We start from the raw sequence: 21,817 nt of genomic DNA on the forward strand, positions 1-21,817 counted from the left end.
ATCTTCTGCTATGGCACGAGCCTCGTAGACGTAAAAAGGCATTCTCCCACGATTGTCATTCATGAAGCACTCTGGTTGGCCCTGACAATCTTCTGCTATGGTGCGAGCCTCGTAGACGTAAAAAGGCATTCTCCCACGATTGTCATTCATGAAGCACTCTGGTTGGCCCTGACAATCTTCTGCTATGGCGCGAGCCTCGTAGACGCAAAAAGGCATTTGTAGAAACTAGAGCGCAATAACATGGGAATGAAAATTCTCGATATTATTTCAGATACTCGAATGAGTCTTTTATACAGGGAAATGACGAATAAACTAACTAAAATACCATAACAATAGCCTATTATTCCGATAGCTTAACAGCCAAGCTATCGGAGCTAAACATGCCTAAAGAATAGGTAACGTAACTAACAGGCTAACTAATAGCAGATAATAAAGGAACACGTGTAAAGGTAACAACCAACTAGTTTTAATTAAAACGAAACAAAACTCGCAGCTCGTAGTTCGAAGCTCGCCCAACTCGCAGCTGTTCGAAGCTCGCTCAACTCGCAGCTCGCAGATCGCTCAACTCCTCGCCCAGCTCAACTCGCAGCTCGCAGATCGTTCAATACCCAATAGCTTCGGATAATTCTATACTCCCCCTCAAGCTCGGTGATAGATGTCAATCAAGTCGAGCTTGGAACAATTATCCTGGAACTGTTGTCGAGGCAATGGCTTGGTGAGGATATCAGCAGCTTGATTCTGAGAGTTGACATATTGCATGGAGATAACATTTTCATCTATCTTCTCGCTCAAGAAATGTCTATCTATCTCGACATGTTTTGTCCGGTCATGATGCACTGGATCTTTGGCCATGCTGAGTGCTGACTTGTTATCGCACCACATCTTCACTGGTCCCTCATCTTGCACCTTCAGATCATCGAGCAGTTTCTTCAACCAGATTCCTTCATACACACCATGTGCTAGTGACCTCAACTCGGACTCAGCACTGCTTCTTGATACGACTGATTGCTTCTTGCTGCGCCACGTGACTAAGTTTCCCGAAACAAAAGAACACATGCCAGAAGTTGATCTTGAGTCTGTCTTGGATCCTGCCCAATCAGCATCAGTGAAGACTTGTATATCACGGAAACTCAGCTTTTTGAACATCAGTCCTCTTCCTGGTGATGATTTGAGGTACCTGAGGATCCTCATTACAGCTTCTAGGTGACTCTCAGATGGATCATTCATAAATCTACTCGCCATGCTCACTGAGAAGCTAATGTCTGGTCTGGTGTGGGATAGATAGATCAATTTCCCAACGAGTCTCTGATATTGACCTTTATCTACTCCCTTCTCAGTGCTCCTCTTCATTAGCTTCACATTAGGATCCATTGGTGTATCTGCTGGTTTGCACCCCAGCATGCCAGTTTCCTTGAGCAAGTCGAGTGTGTACTTTCTTTGTGACACAGAAATGCCTAGCTTTGACCTTGCAACCTCCATTCCCAGGAAATACCTTAACTCTCTGAGATCTTTAATTTCAAATTCTGATGCCAAGACAGTCTTGAGTCTCTTGATCTCCTCTTGATCATCACTAGTGAGAATGATATCATCCACATATACACTTAGGATTGTGCATTTTCCTTCACCTGAGTGCTTTGTGAAAAATGTGTGGTCTGAGTGTCCTTGAGTATAGCTGCACTCTTTGAGTACTTTTGTAAAGCGACCAAACCAGGCTCTTGGACTCTGTTTGAGACTGTATAGGGACTTGTGGAGACGACATACTCGATCCTTGTCGCTTGCATCTTCAAATCCCGGGGGCAAGTCCATATACACTTCTTCTTCAAGATTGCCATTGAGAAAGGCATTCTTCACATCTAGTTGGAACAGAGGCCAATCCAGGTTTGAGGCAATTGACATCAAAACTCGGATTGTGTTGAGCTTAGCAACTGGTGCAAAGGTCTCCCGGTAATCAATTCCATAGGACTGAGTATAGTCTTTGGCGACTAGTCTGGCATTGTATCTCTCAACTGAGCCATCTGACTTGTGCTTCACTGTAAAGAGCCATCTGCACCCCACTGTCTTCTTCCCTGGTGGTAGTTTTACAATGCTCCATGTCTTTTTTTTCTCGAGTGCTGCTATCTCCTCGTTTGCTGCTTGGCTCCACTCAGGACTTTCCATTGCAGCTTGAATTGAGTTAGGTATGGTGACCTGGTCCATCTGAGTTACAAAGGCCTGGTACTTGGTGGACAGATTTCCATAGTAGACAAAGTCTTGGATTTGATAGGGGCCACATGCACGTGCTGGCTTTCTCAATGCAATAGGCATGTCCAGATCTGTCATACTGTCACTTACATTCAGTGTAGGTGAGTTAGGATTATTGTTACCTTGTTCTGATTCCTCTGATCTATTTTGGAATTGAGATGGAGATGCTTCATGGAGATGCTGATATGTGTGAGTTTCTGGTGGCATGGCTTCTTGGTCAGGGTCATGTGAGAGGTTGATGATGTCTAAGTGACTGTGAGGGTTAGTTTGTGATTCTTCATCAGGAGGGGTGACTATAGAGTTTCTGACTCCCTCTGAATTGGCAAAGAATGGTGTAGTCTCATGAAAAGTGACATCATAGGATATGTATGTTTTTCTGTTTTGAGGTGAGTAGCACTTGTAACCCTTTTGTGTGGAAGAGTAGCCAATAAAGATGCATTTTATAGATCTGGGATCCAGTTTACTCTGATCATATGTGTGTACAAAAACTGAGCAGCCAAAGACTTTAGGTGAGATAGTGGAGATAAGCCTAGTAGTAGGAAAGGATTCCCTAAGAACTTCACAAGGAGTTTTGAATTTCAGGACACGTGAGGGCATCCTATTGATGAGGTATGTTGCTGTTAAGATGGCTTCTCCCCAGAGGTATTTAGGTACATTTGAGGTAAACATAAGAGTCCTAGCAACTTCTAATAGGTGCCTATTTTTCCTCTCAGCTATTCCATTCTGTTGTGGGGTTTGGACACATGAACTGAGTTGGACAATACCTTGGGTTTGACAATATTGGTTTAACTGAATGTTGAAATAATCCTTGGCATTATCTGAGTGTATTACTTGGATATCTGATGCAAATTGGTTTTTTATCATTTTGTGAAATTGAATGAGGATAGAACAAGCCTCTGATTTTTCTTTCATTAGGTAAACCCAGCTGATTCTAGTATGGTCATCAATAATAGATAAAAACCATCTTGCACCATTTATGTTTTTTACTCTGGAAGGACCCCAAATGTCACTATGTATGATTGAGAAAGGTTTTGATGGTGTGTATGTCTTAGGGCTGTAAGTGCTACGAGTATGCTTTGCTAATTGACACACATCACATTGAAATAAACTTGCATCTTTATTGTTGAATAAATCAGGGAACATTTTCTTGAGATAAATAAAATTTGGATGGCCTAATCTATAGTGATGCAACATAATATCACTATCATGTATAGAAGAGGCTAACTTATTTTGCAGGATTGAGGTAGTGGCTACTTTGTGAGAGTCATTTCTGGCTTTGAGAAGGTAGAGTCCCCCACACATTTCAGCACTGCCAATCGTCATCCCTGATCTCTTTTCCTGAATAGAACAAGACAAATCATCAAATGTGGTTAGGCAACAAGAGTCTTTATTCACCTTATGGACTGATAATAAGTTGCAGTGCAATTTAGGTACATGAAGTACAGATCTTAGAGTAAGTTTCTGAGAGATTTTTACAGATCCAATCCCAGCAACTAATGCCTCAGAGCCATCAGCAATTGTGACATATAGATTCTCATCATTTGGTATGTACTCAGTGAAGAGTTTTGGATTGCTGGACATGTGATCTGATGCCCCAGAGTCCATGATCCATACCATAGAGAGGTTAGTGGTCACGTGATATGCTGTTAGAGCTTGTAGTGCTTGACTTATGGTACCTCTTTGTGCAATAAGTCCAGACGAGTTTGTTGCAGTTGAGTCACCAGGCTGGTAGGCTTTTCTGATGAGGCTGGTGAGCATTTCCAGTTGTTCAGGACTGAATGGACTGGTTGATGCTGCGTTGGCTTGAGCATCATTGTCTCTTGAGTGTCTGGATGGTTTCCAGTTTGTCGGCTTCCCATGAATCTCCCAGCAAGTCTCACGTGTGTGTCCTGGCTTTTTGCAGTGGTCACAGTAAGGTCTGTTCTTCCTCTGCCTGTTGTATGGAGTCTTGGCAGCCAGTGCATGTGATTCTTCATGAGCTATGAGGGCTGAGGCATCTTGTGAGTTAGATCCGGAGGCCAGCTGGTTCGTCATCATGAGCTTGCAGCGGCTCTCTTCGTGCCTGACCATCGAGAAGGCTTCTCGCAGCGTTGGGAGCGGCTTGATGCTGAGGATTCTTCCCCGGACTTCGTCAAGTTCCTTGTTGAGACCAGATAGCAGCTTGAATACTCGTTTCGTCTCTTGGATCTTTGAGTACAGGAGTGAGTCTGAAGGACAGCTCCACTTGTGTTGATCGTATGCATCTATCTTCTGCCATAGCCTGGTGAGTGTGGTGTAGAATTGAGTGACCGATGCCTCCCCTTGCTTAGAGTCGTGTAAGATATTTTCAATCTCAAACAGCTCCGAGGTGTTTTCTGAGTCTGAGAAGGTGGCCCGAGCAGGTTCCCAAATTCCTGATGCTGTAGAATAAAGAAGAAAATTCTCTCCAATTTTAGGAGTCATAGAATTCACTAACCAAGACATTACCATATTATTGTCTGCCTTCCATATTCTGAACTTAGGATCGTCAGGTTTCGGAGCTTGAGCTTCTCCGGTGAGGTGATCATCTTTTCCACGCCCACAAATGAACATCTGCACCGACTGAGACCATTGAAGGTAATTCTGACCATTTAATCTATGGCTGGTGATGGTGTTTGAGGTTTGTTCAGATGTGTTTAGGGCTGGTGTTTCAGATGAGGAGGCAAAGGCTTGAGGTTGGTCGTATTTTGTCATTGGGATCGAGTTAAAACCGCTCTGATACCATGTAGAAACTAGAGCGCAATAACATGGGAATGAGAATTCTCGATATTATTTCAGATACTCGAATGAGTCTTTTATACAGGGAAATGACGAATAAACTAACTAAAATACCATAACAATAGCCTATTATTCCGATAGCTTAACAGCCAAGCTATCGGAGCTAAACATGCCTAAAGAATAGGTAACGTAACTAACAGGCTAACTAATAGCATATAATAAAGGAACACGTGTAAAGGTAACAACCAACTAGTTTTAATTAAAACGAAACAAAACTCGTAGCTCGCAGTTCGAAACTCGCCCAACTCGCAGCTGTTCGAAGCTCGCTCAACTCGAAGCTCGCTCAACTCGCAGATCGCTCAACTCCTCGCCCAGCTCAACTCGCAGCTCGCAGATCGCTCAATACCCAATAGCTTCGGATAATTCTATAGCATTCTCCCATGATTGTCATTCATGAACCACTCTGGTTGGTCCTGACAATCTTCTGCTATGGCGCGAGCCTCATAGACGCAAAAAGGCATTCTCCCGCGATTGTCATTCATGAAGCACTCTGGTTGGCCCTGACAATCTTCTGCTAGGGCACGAACCTCGTAGACGCAAAAAGGCATTCTCCCACGATTGGCATTCATGAAGCAATCTAGTAAAATGAGGTCGTGATCCGATCCAAGAGCTGGAATAACCCTCACTGTTGTTTTACAAAAGTGACAAAGCGATAGCCTAGTCAAGCCTCTCTCAAATTCTTTGCCCGACATTCCTCCTATTCGACCACGTAATAAAACCATCTCTAGCTCCCACATCAAGGAATACCGTATTATGGAGGAATCTTATAAAAATGCTCCCCTTGGCCCACGTCACCGGCTACCACCTCGATATCGGTGATATTGTGTCGCCAAGTCCGTGTACTGTTGTACACCCGAGTCTTGATTGACAAGCAACGACTTAATGACCAGCATGCCAAACTGCGTTCAGTAAGGTCGTTCAACTAAGATTTTGAACTTCTTTCTTGCAATCACACACGGAACACTTTCAGTCACACACACACACACGTTGTTTCCCCACATTCACTATCTATTCACAAGAGCAAGTCACAAAATCCCTAGCAGAAATTTGGGGATTCAATTAAACAATTAAATTTCCATTCGGCATTTTAGCTACTGTTTGTTTATTTAAAATAGGAAAAGAAATTTAGATTTGATATTTGGCAAATTAGGGAAAACTGCCGATGCCGATCAGCTCAAACCGAACCTTGACAATCGAAGAGAATTTATTCAATATTCCAAAGAGAACAAAACGAAGATTTTTTTAACTTAAAAAAAGAAAAAAAAAAAAAAAAAAAAACAGAATTTCTTGGAGTAGAAGTAAACTTTAACCATAAAAAAATAAAAATAAAATAAAATAAAAAGTAAACTACAGTTAAAATAAACAATAAATAAGATGTATATTACATATAAAATAAACCACAAATAGGAGCAGCATATTGAAACTTCAACGCATAAATAGGGGCACCACGACTACAGATCTGAGAAAAAATTATTTGAGCTACACATAGTTTTAGGCACTGTGCTTGAATGTTTCCTTTTTGACCCTGCAAACATACGTCAACGTAGATATTTACTTCACAATACAAATTAAAATGTTAGTGTTAGACATTGAAAACTTTCACTACTTCTCTTCCTTTAAACAAATATTGTGTGGGGAAAAAAATTATCTAAGAAATCAGCTAGATGTCTAGGAACCAGAAATACCTTTCTTTGACTTGTTTGGTTTGGGATTGTTTTCAGATTGTTGTAATAGATCATCCAGATCCCATATCTGCAGAGTAGAGAAATCAACTACTAGTGTTAATCCTTGCAAAACATTACAAAGCCATTCTCATGAGTGAAATAATTCAAATGAGAGAGACCTTGAGCATAGTATCGTTGGCTGCACATCCAAGAAATCTTTTGTCATGGGAAAACGCTACAAAAAAAGATAACAGAGACCATGATACAACTAAGAAAATAAGCATTCATACAAAAAAAAAACATTCAATAAATAAATCGTTAATCCGATCTCCGGAAGCAAAGTAAAATAATAATTTACCAAGATTCTCGATATCAGCTTCACGATCAGCAATTGGTTGAATGATTTTGTTGGGCAGTATGTTTACCAAGCTATATATAAAAGTAATAAGAATAAAAAATATTTTGATCAATAAGACATTCAAGTAATACAATGGAGATTAAATCGCAATCAAAAGTGAGTCTTACTTGATCAGTCCATTTTCCTCTCCTGTGATAATCCGATCTTCGTCAAGCTGCAAGACATGGAGATAAACTTAAAATGTTGTTTTTTCTTCCTAAAGAGCGAAGAATAAAAATTGAGATACAGGTGTACTCACTTTCAACATAGAATTAACAACGCTTGTGAGAGCAACAAAGCGATCGCTAGAAGGAAAAAGGTCATTAGGCATTAATCATCTAGTTTGAGCCTCTTGCGAAGGCAGAGCAATAATCTCTCAAAAACCTTCTTAAATGAAAACGTTTAACATCATATTTACAGTGGCTTACCTACAATCCTTAAAGTATCCCCATGAATAAAGCAATAGAGGTCCCTCAGCTGAGCCGCAAACAATTTTACGACCATTCTGGCCACACGTAAAAACACCAATTTGACATGAGCCGGGTAACAATTCTCAAGAGATTACGACTATATTATTGATCAATCGAACATAAGATGGGCTAAAAATCGAGAGGGAGCAACCTCTCCATACCCCAAATAACCTAGAATTAGTAAAGAGTTCTAAACAATTCTGATTTCTCTCATACCCTCTTGAGTACCCCAACTTTACCATTTCGATAAGCCTCAAATATATATATATATATATATATATATATATATATATATATATATATTAATATTAAAATAAATATTTATCTATTAAAAGTATGCTGCCCTGATGCTAACACCCTGCATAAATAAGAAAAGTAGTACACTAAAAACACTTGGCCAGAGAAGAAAGAACCCTAGCTAACTAAAGTCTAAAACCAAGTTGAAATATAATTAGATTGGTGCTTCATTCTGCCAAGTGCATACTAGACGGTTCTTTTTCTTATTTTATAAGCCAAAGTAGGTCTTCTAAGATACCAAAAGCATGCTCAATGAATTAATTAAAAACAGGACAGACACACTGGAAACCTATATAAGTAAACTCATCCATCAAAACTACTACCAGAAGTTACTACTGCTATACCTTCATGATAACAACCGAATGAAGTTCGGTTTCAGCCCACTCGGATTGAGCCTGGATCTATGACACAGAGAAAGCACTAATCAATGAAATCACAATTGAGGGAACATTTGTTACCAAAAGAAAAACTAACCTTATTTCTACGCAAGTTGCAAACAGACAGAATCCCTTCATCACTGCAAGCGGAAAAAAAAAAAACGCTCCTTTATTGAGTTAAATAACATTTTCACTTTAAATGAAAATAAAAATGAGAGCATTGTCTACTTGGTTCCTAACAGCTTCATGGAGTCCGCTGCAAAAGTCATATCAGTAATACTATGTTTACTGGATTTGGGATCAGTATAAAAAGTATTGCAGCTTGAGCGTTGCCTGGTATCCCAAACCTACAATACAATATTATCACCTCGTCTACTCAACCATTCCTTAAATGGCCAATGGTATTACGTATCATAGATTATGTTGAACTTTTCTTTCAATATCTTCCCTTATAAGAGTTGAGATACCTTGATACAACCTTTTTCGTCCCCTGAAGCAATGGTAGACTCACTCAAGTTGATTATCTTGTTGATGGTATCTCTACCGAAGAAAAAAATATCACAATTGAGCTATACAGCAACATATTCACCTAAATAATAATCAATAATAAAAAAGCCGTACCTGTGAGCATTTTCGAGACGAGCAATGCCACAGCCGGTTTCAACGTCCGTGGAGAGAATTGAGAAGTCGGTCGACCCTGTCACAATTGCTAAGCAAAACACCGATTGCCCCAATGTCATGAATTATGATAATTCAGATATCCTTTGAATTAAAAGAAAAGAAAAGTGAACAACTCTGTAAATTTTATTTGTTAAATTTAAATGCCAACCACTGCCACAGTTGATGAAACGAACGGCTCTACAAGAATTTTCAGGGTGTGCGTGAACTTGGAATAACCTAACAAATAAAAAAGTACAACACTTTGAAGCAAATACTATTCGTGATAATACTTGTGATATCAAAAGACACAGTACAATCTCACCTCTGGTGAGACGAACCAGCATAGCGATACCTGCAATCAGCGATCATTATTATGTCACGTACATTATATATATAATATATAATATATATAGGTAAAGATATTGTTAAATTTGAAATACAGAAGTAAATCGCCGTTGATGAGACCAACAGAAACAAGAGGTAGAGAAGGATGAAAATCGAGATCCCATGGATGTTCTTCCAAGCTTATCTCCATCGACTGCGTAGAATAGCGGCTACGGTTATTAAGGTCTGAGTCCTTTAACTTTTAGCTATATATATACTACGATATATTTATAAGAGTCGTTCTACACGAATGAAGTTATCAAAATATAGTTATTGAAGTTAACAAAAATAATAGGGTTATTAGCGGCATATATACAGAATCTCTTAAATTTGATACACTTTAATACTTGCATATTATTTTCAACGGCAAAAGTAAAACTACCGAACATCAATATATTGAATCAAAACAGGAAAATAACAAAAAATATATAATATAAAAAAGCTTGAAATCCGCAACCAATACCTAAAACATAAAATACCTAGTTTTGGTTTCTTATGCTTGGCCGGTTGATTGTTGTTAGGCATCTTCTTATGTGATAATGGGAGACCAGTCTTCTTCAGCATGTTGGCGGCGAAACTCACCAAGTCGAACTCGTCGAGAGTTTTGCAAATGTGATGTACAACAAAAAGGTCAATTTTTTGGGGGGAAGACACATTCAAGTCTCTTCTCACAAATAGAAGAAGAATTCTCCTCAGAGCCATTATCCTCCCTAAAAAGAGCCATAAGCCAAGGAGGATGAGAATTGACCCGAACTTCGCCAGCGGGATCTTGCCGGACCTCGCCGGATCCGACAGGATTTCGCCGAACCTTGCCGAATCCGGCCAGACCCCTTGCCGGATCTCCCGGCTGAGCCTCCCGGCCTAGGCTTCCTCCAAGCCTCCCCCGAGTGCCCCTTGCGCGCTCCCTCGCCTGCTCCCTTGAGCTCTCAAACCCCGCGCGCCTTGCCCCCCACTTGAGGGGAAAGGACACGAAATTTTGGAGAGAACAACTCTTAGACTCTCCAACTCAAGAATTCTCTCTTCTCCTTCAAGCTCACATTAGAATTCTGAGAACCCCTCTAACCCAAGCGCGAGTTCTCATTCTAAGACCCGAGCGTTCAACAAAGCACAACTTGCTCTCCTTCTCGACATCTCGAGTCAGAACTTGAAGCTACGAGCCAAACGACCCCTCTAAAGTCTTCACTAGAAGCTCTAAATCTTTGATTCTCAACCTCCGAACTCACGATAGATACAACCAACATATTGTATTATGTTCTTACCTGATCCCGATCTATGGGTATATAGAGCCCACACGTGGCACGGTCATACCCCAAAACACACATCCGGGTTTGAGAGGTGCAACTCGAGACTCCGAGTGCACACTTTTGGCCCGGGTGCGATCACTTGGTCCGGCCTTAGATCGAACCGCACAAGGTATTAAATAGTTCATTTTCGTGCGACAACATTTTAGCGCTAGAATGAGACGGATTTCCTAACTTATACAGCCCGAAATTCCTTCTACATCATCTTCTTCTTTTCTTCCAAAAGTCTCTTTTTCTCGACTGAAGAAAAATATGAGCAATCAACAACCCACTCGCTCTGAGGGCGTGAACAACCACGAGAACGCGATTGGAGCTAAGAAATACTTCTTGCGCTCCCGAGTGCATGGTGATGAGGATTATCGTCCAACGAAACAATCGTGGCGAAGACCTAAGAGAAAGGTTAAGTGCCCGTCAAAATAAAAATGAAAATTGATTAAGATGTTAATGGTCTTTCAATTCACAAACGCCGCCTTTTGGCTTAAGGTGCTAGAAAAAAAATTGGAAAACATTCGAGGAATCGTCCTTTAATTAGAAAAGCCGATCAAGTCTCAATTTTTGACACGGGCAAGGTCGTTAAGTTGCGTGATGGCTGATGCTACCATGGAACTTAGCATATCTATTTAAGATTGTCTTATCGTTCATTATTCATGTCGACATATAATAAATTGCGTAAAAGCATTTGCGCCCACGATGGGAAAATATGAAATAGTATTATTTAAGAGTGTGTAGAGATTACATCATCACACGACCACAATATACTCTTAGAAAATATTATAATAAGATATGGAGGGAAATCAGGCGGCGGTGCCGGTGACGCCGAGGTCGTTCTTGTCGACGTCACCCTTCCCCTCGCCGAAGACCGGACCGCCTTTTCCGGTGGCGTCGAAGACTTTATCCTGAATCTTGTCGACCTGGATGAGACCCTGGTCCTCCGACGACCTCACCTCCGTCCGAGTGCGGTTCTCGCCTCCCTCCACTGATTCGTATGTCGTCGCCGTCCGCGACCCCAGTGGATGCGCTCCCTGTGCCCCTGACATGATCCCTTTTCTAATTAATTATATATTCCTCCGCCTCCACTTAAATATGTTAGATCTTCATATCACGGGTGAAAACCATCACCTAATTTCATGACCGAATCATGTTGAATAATTAAGAAAGCATAAAACCAATAGCGGAAGCGTACCTGATGAATCCATGACGATTAGTCTTCCAGATCAACACGTATTTCTCTGAGAGTCCCTTTAGTTCTCTCTGGCTCACTCTGACGACGGGATATCAGGAATGACAAGAATGTTACGTGTGACCTGGGGACCAGCCGTATTTATAGAGAAACCCTAGGTTACCCTAGTGGGCTTCCTATTTCAACTCATCACTTAAATAGAAGCCCATAATGAGTCTACACATTAAAGGCCCACGACCTGTTAGATACATTAAAGCCCAATAACCGTACACCAAATTAGATCACTTTTAACGGGCCATCTTTATTGACAGTTCACAACACATAATTATTTAACATATAAGCCCAACGTTGGATTAAGGATCCAACATATTGGATTAAAGATCCAACAATCTCTCACTTGGGCTATATGTTTAACCTTATAATTATGTATCGCAAAAATAACCGAATGAGCTCAACTTTACTGTCATAACCAAAATGTATCTCATAACCAATCCGGTCCATCAATCATATCAACATAGGATCAAAGCGGCATTAGCTACATCTATCGTAGTTATACCCATCAATGGTCACGTATATCGATACAACTGAACGACATGGATCATGAAATGGATGTGTAGTATGGAAATTTCATGTTATGTGACCTCAACATGTCTATTTCCATTTGGTCCTCCTTAAACCTTAGTGAGATCAAACCATATACTAGAAAAACAGAGTCTAAATAAACCAAAACTTAATTTCTGCAGAAAACCTCAATAATCATAAATAAAATATGTCTATAACATAGAAGCACTAAAAATAGCAAAACAACAAACTCCCACTAGAACTGAATATCCTGAGTTGAAATAACACCCATATGATCAGTATGCTCGTGAAACACTTTGGGTGGTAGTCCCTTAGTAAGTGGATCCGCAATCATGGAGTTTGTTCCGATGTGCTCGATAGACAACTGTCTACTCTGAATTCTTTCTTTCACAACTAAGAACTTGATGTCGATGTGCTTCGACTTCGTAGAGCTCCTGTTGTTGTTGGAATATAGTACGACAGATTTATTGTCACAAAATAACCGGAGTGGTCTATCAACACCATCTACTATGCGTAGCCCAGTGACAAAATTTCGCAATCATATCCCCTGATTGGACGCCTCATAACAAGCTACAAATTTCGCTGCCATAGTGGAAGATGCTATAAGTGACTGTTTAGCACTCTTCCAGGAGATAGCGCCTCCAGCAAGCAAGTAAATGTAGCCCGATGTAGATTTCATACTGTCTTGGCATCCGGAAAAATCAGAGTCAGTATACCCGATGATCTCGATCTGATCTGACCTCCGATATGTGAGCATGTAGTCTTTTGTTCTTTGTAAGTACCGCAGGACTCGTTTAGCTGCTTTCCAATGGTCCATCCATGGGTTGCTTAAATATCTGCCTAACATCCATGTAATGTATGCAATATCCGGACGCGTACAAACCTGAGCATACAATAGACTTCCTACTGCCGAAGCATAGGGAATCGTCTGCATTTCCTTTTCTTCAAAATCATTCTTAGGGCACTTATTGAGATTGAATTTGTCTCCCTTAGCCACAGGAGTATCACCTGATTTACATTCCTGCATGCCATATCTTTTTGGAACTTTTTCGATATAGCTCTTTTGTGATAATCCAAGAATCCCCCGAGAGCGATCTCGAGATATCTAGATTCCTAATACAAAAGAGGCGTCACCAAGATCTTTCATCTCAAAATTCTTAGCTAGAAATCTCTTGGTTTCATGCAATAAGCCTATATCGTTGCTAGCAAGCAAAATGTCATCAACATATAAAACCAAAAAAATACACTTACTCCCACTGAACTTATGGTATATACATTCATCCACCAAATTCATTTCAAAACCGAACGAAATAATCACTTGGTGAAATTTGAAATACCATTGTCGAGATGCTTGTTTGAGTCCATAGATGGATTTTTTTAAGTTTGCAGATCAAATCATTTGCGTCTTTGGACACATAATTTTCTGGTTGCACCATATAGATTGTTTCCTCGATGTCACCATTGAGGAACGCAGTCTTCACATCCATCTGATGTAACTCAAGATCAAAATGTGCCACTAATGTCATTATAATTCTAAAAGAGTCTTTCGTGGAAACCGGAGAGAAAGTCTCTTTATAGTCGATGCCTTCTTTCTGTGTGAAACCTTTTGCAACAAGACGAGCTTTGTACCTTTCCACATCACCTTTCGAATCCCTTTTGGTCTTAAATATCCATTTGCAACCAATGGGTTTCGCACCTTCTGGTAATGGTACAAGGTCCCAAACCTCATTATCCTTCATAGATTTCATCTCTTCATTCATGGCATCGATCCACATTTGAGAATCAGAACTTTTCATGGCTTGAAGGAAGTCGATAGGATCATCTTCGTTCACTCCAATATCATCCTCATGTTCTTGAAGAAATACAACATAATCATCTAGTATTGCACTTCTTCTTTCTCTGGTGGATCTTCTTAATGGCATATATTCTTGAGGTGGTAGAGTTTGTTCTTCTGGAACAATTTGTTGAGCAAGGGGTTCCCTAATATCGTCTTGAATTGGGTCTTGAACAATGTCAGGAGTTAAGTCCTGATTATTGTCAATACCACCTATGGGAATATTGACATATTCCTCTTCCAAGACAAATTTTCTTACTGTATCTCCCCCTGCAAACTCGACATCCTCAAAGAAGTGAGCATTTCCTGTCTCGAAAATTGACCTAATTGTGGGATCATAAAACTTGTACCCCCGGGATCTCTCAGCGTATCCAACAAAATAGCAGCTCACAGTCTTTTAGTCCAGTTTCTTTTCATTAGGCTTATAAGGCCTTGCCTCAGCTGGACATCCCCAAACGTGCATATGTTTTAGACTAGGCTTTTTGCCCCGTCCAAAGTTCGTAAGGTGTTTTGCTCGCTGCCTTAGTTGGAACCCTGTTAAGGATATATGTTGCAGTCTTTAATGCTTCTCCGCAGAGCGATTCAGGTAAAGTAGAATGACAAATCATACTTCTTACCATGTCTTTAAGCGTTCTGTTTCGTCTTTCAGCAACACCGTTCATAGTGGGGGAACCCGGCATAGTGTACTGTAGGACGATACCGCATTCCTCTAGGAATTTAGCAAACGGTCCTGGACGTTGTTCACCTGAACCATCATATCTACCGTAGTACTCACCACCACGATCAGATCTGACGTTTTTAATTCTTTTGCTGAGTTGATTTTCAACTTCAGCTTTGAACTTCTTGAACACGTCTAGTGACTGTGACTTTTCATGAATAAGATATATGTAGCCATATCTTGAAAAATCGTCTATGAACGTTATAAAATATTGCTGACCATTCCAAGCAGATGTTGGAAAAGGTCCACAAATGTCTGTGTGAATAAGTTCTAAGACGTCCAGAGTCCTGTTGGCTTCAAATCTCCTTTTATTGGTTTGTTTTCCTTTTATGCAATTTACACAGATATCGAAGTCCGTGAAATCTAAGGGATCTAGAATTTTGCATGACACAAGTCTTTCTATTCTCCTTTGAGAGATGTGACCTAATCGTTTGTGCCATAACGCGGCCGAATTCTCGCTAGTTAATTTTCTCTTTACACCTCGAGTACTTAAATGCAAGGATTCATTAAATGAAGCATTTATTTCAATGGAATATAGATTATTATATCCTGATAAAGAACCGGAACCAACCATATTTGAACTGTGAAATAAACTAAATTTTCCATTCTCAAATGAACAAGAATAACCACATTTGTCCAAACAAGAAACATAAATCAAATTCCGTCTAAAAGACGGTACCACAAAAGTTTCATCAAGATCCAAATAAAATCCAGTCTTCAACAATAATCTAAATTTTCCAATTGCTTCAACTTCAACCTTCTTGCCATCGCCCACATAGATGTATCTTTCAGCATCATTTGGCTTTCGGCAATGGAGGCAACCCTGCATAGACACACTGATGTGAGTGGTTGCACCAGAATCCATCCACCAGGTGTCCTTAGGTACCGAAGCTAAATTAACCTCAGAACAAACCAAATTAAGAAGCATACCTTTCTTAGCACGCCAAGCGTGATAATTAGCACACTGCTTCTTTACATGCCCTTCAGCTCGACAGAAGAAGCAACCAGTCTCCTCAGGGTTATCTGGTTGCTTTTGATGTTTCTTCGGAGGTGCTGTATTCGCAGCTTCCTTATCCTTCTTTCTTTTCTTTCCCTTGTCCCTGCTCTTAGAGGTTGAGGCTAGGTGAGCACTTTTTGTCTTATCTTGCTACAACCTTTCCTCTTCCTGAACACAATATGAGATGAGCTCATTAAGAGACCAAGTCTCTTTCTGACAATTGTAGCTCACCTTAAACTGGCTAAATTGTGTTGGAAGAGATATCAGAACTAGATGCACTAGCAAGTCCTCAGAGAGTTCAAGCTTAAGTGCTTTCAGCTTTGAAGCAAGATGAGACATTTCTAGTATGTACTCCCTGATATTGCCTTTACCCTTATACTTCACTGAAATCAGACTTGTCAAGAGCGTACCAATTTCAGACTTTTCGTTCTTGACAAACCTTTTCTCAATATCAGCAAGGAACGCCATAGCGGTTTTGATACTATCGGACATTGTGCCCCTGAATGCTTCTGGAATGGCCTTCTTCATGATCATCATGCACATGCGATTCGATCTCTCCCACTTTTCCATCTCCCTCTTGTCATCAGAGGTACTCTTGTCCGTAAGTGCCGGAGGAGCTTCAGTTCGTATCGCCAGGTCAAGATCCATGACCCCGAGAACAATCAACTAGTTCTCCTTCCATGACTTGAAGTTGGAGCCATTCAGCAAAGGAATTGAATTGATGTTGGCAGAAATATTTCCAGGAGTCGTAACTGATACAAAGAACAATAAACAAATAAACAAACAAGCTCAGAGAAAAAACCTAAACCGAAACTCAAAATTCAAATTCAAATATGGTAAAACCCATCTCAAGATATCGTGCACTCCATCAATATTATGTCTTTGGACAAGAATAATGACTTGTAAGTGATATCTTGGTCCACTAATCAAATACTGATAATAATAAACATATCAAATAATAAATCTTCGTTTGGGCCGATCTACTATTCACATGTAAAACCGAAGAATCATCACGTATTTATTAGCGCAAACATACATGCAATCAATTTAAACATTTACATTCCTTTGGGCCGATAAATATTCACAATAATTACACATACAATATCTTTTATATTTTAAAATAAATAAATTTCCACAAGAGATGCCACTTTGGTGACATGTTGTTTCAATTAACTTATTTTAAAATACATATAAACTAAATAATACCAATATTTGAATTTAATTTTTTTTTTTATGTGGGCTAAACCCACAGCTTAAATAATAAAAACCCATTAGGGTTTTAGACATAAAAAAAAAAAACAAAAACTGGTGAACACATGTCTGATACATGTTCGGACGAAATTGATGCATATGTATATACACATACACAGTATATGTCAACGAAAAAGAACAAATAAATATGCATACCTTTATGTGTATATAATCCAAGTAATCTGATGAATAATAAAAGACACACCAAAGCATATGCATCCTCCAAATCTCAGCGAATAAGACAAAAAAGAGTAGCATGATGATACCGTAATCGCATGACCAAACAAAATAAAAAACAATACAGTTTCTAATGAATAATAATAATAATAAAAAAAAAATACTTTATGCACGATTTTTTAGAGATCGAAACACAAACGCACAAAACTTCATAAGGGCAACTCCAACCCCATTCTTATATTTGGTGTTAATTCAACACAACTTTTGTGTTGATTTAGCACCAAAAAAAATTTCAACTCCAACCACAACACCAAATTTCACACTAAAAATACTATTCATCATTATTATATTATTAAAATAAAACAATCTCTTTGTTAATAAATATTTCAATAAATAATTATAATGGTGATATTTTTTAATTAAGTGATTAAAATAATTTAGTACTTACCAATATTTAACAAAAATTAAGATAAATAAAAATAACATTACTAAAAATATTACATTTAAATAATTCAACATAAAAACATACATTTGAAAGATAGATTACATCGTACTAATTATCAGAATTAGTATATTCATTCCACAAGTGCTCAATTAATGCATTTCGAAGTTCAATATGAACGTCTCTGTTCTTGATTTGTCGGTGTCGACCTAAGAATTGTTGAAATCGAGCATCTTCATCGCCTGCCATCTCAACTTCAGCATTTGGAACTTCGGCTCGTTCTTCTGGAAGACCAATGGGTGTAAAAAGAGCAAAGAAATAACAAAAAGATGCTGAAGAATTTAAAAAAATGATGAACAAAAATGAGAGTCTTGTCCGAACTATTAAAGATTCTAATATTGATAGAATTGAAGTTCAGAGACAAAAAAATGAACTTCGAAAGAAAAAAATTGAGCTAGCTCAAATGAAAGAAGAGAATAAAATTTTATTCATGAATGTGGATACTATATCCGACCCAAATATGCGTGAATTTCTAGTAAAAGAAAAAGAAAAAATTATGCAAAAAAGAGCACAGACGAACCAATATGAAGAACAAGGAGAAGGTTCTGAATATTATGGATCATATCGAACATCTAATTATCAACAAAATCGAGCTCGGGAAGATCAAGCTCAGGGAGATCAAACTCAGGGAGATCAAACTCAAGGAGATCAAAATCAAGATTACACTCAGTATTATAATTATCTTGACGGAACTGGAAATAATTTTCCCCGTTTTTAAATTGTGTTTTAAGTTTTTACTATGTCTTTTAAAATTATGTTATTGTTTTTAGTTTTTATTTTATTTTGTGTGTTTAATTTAAACTTTGTAATCTATGTTTAAATTTTTTATGTTTTACTTGAAGTTTATTTTAATGTATTTTTTGTTGTCAATTTATGAGTTTTGGTGTTTTATAAATAATTATAGGGTTAATATATACATATATATATATATATAAAATTAATGTTTAATGTGTTATTAAAAGGAAAAAAAAAGCGTTGCCGTGTGATACAGTGCCACTGCAAATATAGCGTGGCACTGTATCAAACACTATATTTGGTGATACAATTGCAGTATGGTTGGAGCATATCACACGGCAAATATAGTGGGATGCCGTGTGATAGGAGAAGCTCTAAATAAAGCATACTCATGTTATAGGACTGCAACAATCAGAATACAACAGCAATCACTGAAACGATCAGAATACAACAGCAACCTTGACTTTTTTTTTTTTTTTTTGGCGTGAATCGTAACAAACCGAAAAAGATATATATATATATATATATATATATATATATATATATATATATATATATCCCAATCTATACCAAACGCGAATTACCAGTCATAATAAAAAAAACAAAAATCTCAAAAATTCAAACATGATTGGCTCTGATACCAATTATTAGATCTGAATATCACAGGTGAAAACTATCACCTAATTCCATGACCGAATCATGTTGAATAATTAAGAAAGCATAAAACCAATTAGCGGAAGCGTACCTGATGAATCCATGACGGTTGGTCATCCAGATCAACACGTATTTCTCTGAGAGTCCCTTTAGTTCTCTCTGGCTCACTCTGACGACGGAATATCAGGAATGACAAGAATGTTACGTGTGACCTGGGGACTAGCCTTATTTATAGAGAAACCCTAGGTTACCCTAGTGGGCTTCCTATTTCAACTCATCACTGAAATAGAAGCCCATAATGAGTCTACACATTAAAGGTCCACAACCTGTTAGATACATTAAAGCCCAATAACCGTACACCAAATTAGATCATTTTTAACGGGCCATCTTTATTGACAGTTCACAACACATAATTATTTAACATATAAGTCCAACGTTGGATTAAGGATCCAACATATTGGATTAAAGATCCAACAAAATAAATTCACGTTATTATGTCTCTTCTCTGTTTTCCTTTGTGATATGTATGTGGATCTTCTCGCGTGCGTGTATATATGTTTGCGTCAGAGCTGCGTGGCTTTCATGCACGCGTAGTTATCGAAGTTTGCGTGGCATCTGTGTGAGCAGTGGCGGAGCCAGAGATCAAAGTCAGTGTGGGCGTATACTAAATTTTTTTTTTTATTATTTTATAAATAACTTGTATGTGATAACTTGATGAAAACATACCAAGTTTCTAAATTGGATCACAGTTTTTTATAAACTAAATAAACATACATAATTTTAAGTAAAACGATAACATTTAAAATTAATTAACATGGTTATTTTTAAGGAAAACGATAAAATTCACTGCTAAATAAACATAAAATAATATTTATTACAAATTATGACGGCGAGTTTTCATTTTCTGAAATCGTTGCATAATGTCTTCATTCGTCACACGATCAGAAAATTCTTTCTCAATGTACATCCTCTCTTTCTTTGTTTCTTTGTTTTTTTTTTTTTTTTTTTTTTTTTTTTTGCTGTTTGTTCTCTGACATATATATATATATATATATATATATATATATATATATATATATATATATATATTTCTTTTGTATATTACCTTTTTGCTTTCTGACTCAGTGACTTGACTCCTAATCTATCCACGTTTCTTTTTTTTCTTTTTGTTTTTTTGCTTTCTTTTCTTTTGATAAAAAATTAGGTTTAGTCTAGTGGGCTATTAGTATCCAAAAGTTCAGTGTCGGCTGAAGCCCACTCTCGGCATAGGGCAGCTCCGCCTCTGTGTGTGAGCCCATACGTGTTTTACTCGGTTCATTCATGTACGTCTTTATTAAACTCTTTAAGACCTAACTTTCTTAGCGTAGAAGTTGTGTGTGTGTATAAGCACAGAAAAATGAGACGTGGAATTAAGTTGTGAGACTGGACTTTCACTACTAACGCTTTATGAAGTCATTTCTGGATTTCATAAGGGGAAATTATACCAATAACTTAAAAGAGAAGTTATGTTATCTAAATGTCCCACATTTAAGATATACAAATGTACGTTTGTAAACTGATAGCATTCAAAACAAAAATTGCAACACAAATTCATTCTTCTCTTTGTTATAATGATTCTATAGATAACCATGGAACCATAAGAAAATAGCAGAAAATGTTTGTCTATATTAGATGTCAAAGGGTCGGACCGGCCCGATCCGGCCCAACCCTTTTTTTTAAGCTCAAAAGAAGAATATGACTTTAAGCCCAACACAAGACCAAAAGAGGAATAGGACTTCAAGTCCGAACCTGACCCGAAACTTTTTATTGGAGGGCCGGACCGGATTTAAGGAATAGGACTTTAAGCCCAACACAAGACCAAACCCTCGACCCTCGACCCTCGACCGCGAGGGTCGAGCTTGGACCCGAGCTTGAAATATGTCAAAGTTGTGCTACAAAAACCCCAAACTATAATTATAAAAAAAAATAATATATATACATATTTTTTTTAAAAGTACAATTTTAATCAAAACAACAAAAATGTGAGTAAAAAATATTTATATCATTAATATAAAATTAAATTTATGTGTCAAAACAATATTATTCTACATAAAAACATAATTTTGAAAAAAAAATACTTATTTTATTTAAAAGGAATTGGACCCGAACCGGGCCTAATTAGGGTCTGGACCGGGTTCGGGTTGAGCTTTTATAAGGTTCCAAGCCGGGCCGGGCTTGAGGGCTATACCTTAAGCCAAACCCATACCTTTTATGCAATCCGGTTCGGCCCGACCCTTTTTTGAAAAGAGCCGGACCGGTCCAAAACCTCTAAAAAAGATGATCGGGCCGGTTAATCTACGGGCGGCCCCGCCCAATTAACAGCTTTATATATTAACTATATAATAAATCACATAAGGTTCTCCATGAAAAGAAAAGATAATGCTTTGAAAGGATATTAATTGCAGCTTAATTTTATGGGCACTCTGGGTTTTTAGCCCAAAGGAAACTAGTATATTTGAAATTAGTCATTGTTTGAGATTTTTTGGGATATAGCCAGACGTCAAAATATTTTAACGCCATCCCTATTTTTCCCCTCAACCAATCAGCTTTAATTGTCCTGT

The 21,817-nt window shown here is 38.3% G+C and overlaps 3 protein-coding genes across 4 annotated transcripts; all 3 read right to left on the reverse strand.

The window, feature by feature from the left end:
- Window positions 1-3,068: 3,068 nt before the first annotated feature.
- LOC149378617 (uncharacterized) lies at window positions 3,069-4,812 on the reverse strand. The gene is made up of 3 exons (XM_089602795.1): window positions 3,685-4,812; window positions 3,496-3,579; window positions 3,069-3,080 (listed from the first exon to the last, which is right to left on the reverse strand). Exons 1-3 carry the CDS (start codon window positions 4,810-4,812, stop codon window positions 3,069-3,071), a joined length of 1,224 nt encoding a protein of 407 aa, XP_089458921.1.
- A 1,479-nt stretch (window positions 4,813-6,291) lies between these two features.
- Window positions 6,292-10,427, reverse strand: LOC149378618 (WD repeat-containing protein 55-like). 2 transcript variants are annotated; one of them, XM_089604209.1, is made up of 16 exons: window positions 9,766-10,427; window positions 9,343-9,440; window positions 9,225-9,254; window positions 9,072-9,139; window positions 8,864-8,951; window positions 8,710-8,782; window positions 8,471-8,589; window positions 8,340-8,382; window positions 8,210-8,266; window positions 7,527-7,603; window positions 7,358-7,403; window positions 7,227-7,273; window positions 7,060-7,130; window positions 6,881-6,936; window positions 6,723-6,789; window positions 6,292-6,562 (listed from the first exon to the last, which is right to left on the reverse strand). In XM_089604209.1, the coding sequence occupies exons 2-16, from the start codon at window positions 9,435-9,437 to the stop codon at window positions 6,489-6,491; spliced, it is 1,011 nt and encodes a 336-aa protein (XP_089460335.1). In that variant the 5' UTR covers window positions 9,438-9,440; window positions 9,766-10,427; the 3' UTR covers window positions 6,292-6,488. The 2 variants fall into 2 exon arrangements, with proteins under 2 accessions (XP_089460335.1, XP_089460334.1); XM_089604208.1 differs by lacking the exon at window positions 9,766-10,427 and having other exon boundaries at window positions 9,343-9,498.
- Window positions 10,428-11,338: 911 nt separating this feature from the next.
- Window positions 11,339-11,647, reverse strand: LOC149378619 (seed maturation protein). The gene has a single exon (XM_089604478.1). It carries the CDS (start codon window positions 11,622-11,624, stop codon window positions 11,382-11,384), a length of 243 nt encoding a protein of 80 aa, XP_089460604.1. The 5' UTR covers window positions 11,625-11,647; the 3' UTR covers window positions 11,339-11,381.
- Between the last annotated feature and the right edge of the window lie 10,170 nt (window positions 11,648-21,817).

Source organism: Urtica dioica, chromosome 12 (assembly GCF_054948205.1).
Source record: "Urtica dioica subsp. dioica isolate 48M chromosome 12, U.dioica_male_clone48M_v1_H2, whole genome shotgun sequence".
In the NCBI taxonomy this organism is placed as follows: domain Eukaryota; kingdom Viridiplantae; phylum Streptophyta; class Magnoliopsida; order Rosales; family Urticaceae; genus Urtica; species Urtica dioica.

Coding starts and splice junctions, on each gene's coding strand:
- LOC149378618 (XM_089604209.1), bottom strand. CDS start 9,437: ATGGAGATAAGCTTGGAAGAACATCCATGGGATCTCGATTTTCATCCT. Junction 9,140..9,224: donor GCTGGTTCGTCTCACCAGAG/GTGAGATTGTAC, acceptor TTTATTTGTTAG/GTTATTCCAAGTTCACGCAC. Junction 6,790..6,880: donor CCAACGATACTATGCTCAAG/GTCTCTCTCATT, acceptor TCTACTCTGCAG/ATATGGGATCTGGATGATCT.
- LOC149378619 (XM_089604478.1), bottom strand. CDS start 11,624: ATGTCAGGGGCACAGGGAGCGCATCCACTGGGGTCGCGGACGGCGACG.
- LOC149378617 (XM_089602795.1), bottom strand. CDS start 4,812: ATGTTCATTTGTGGGCGTGGAAAAGATGATCACCTCACCGGAGAAGCT. Junction 3,580..3,684: donor AGAAACTTACTCTAAGATCT/GTACTTCATGTA, acceptor TGTTCTATTCAG/GAAAAGAGATCAGGGATGAC.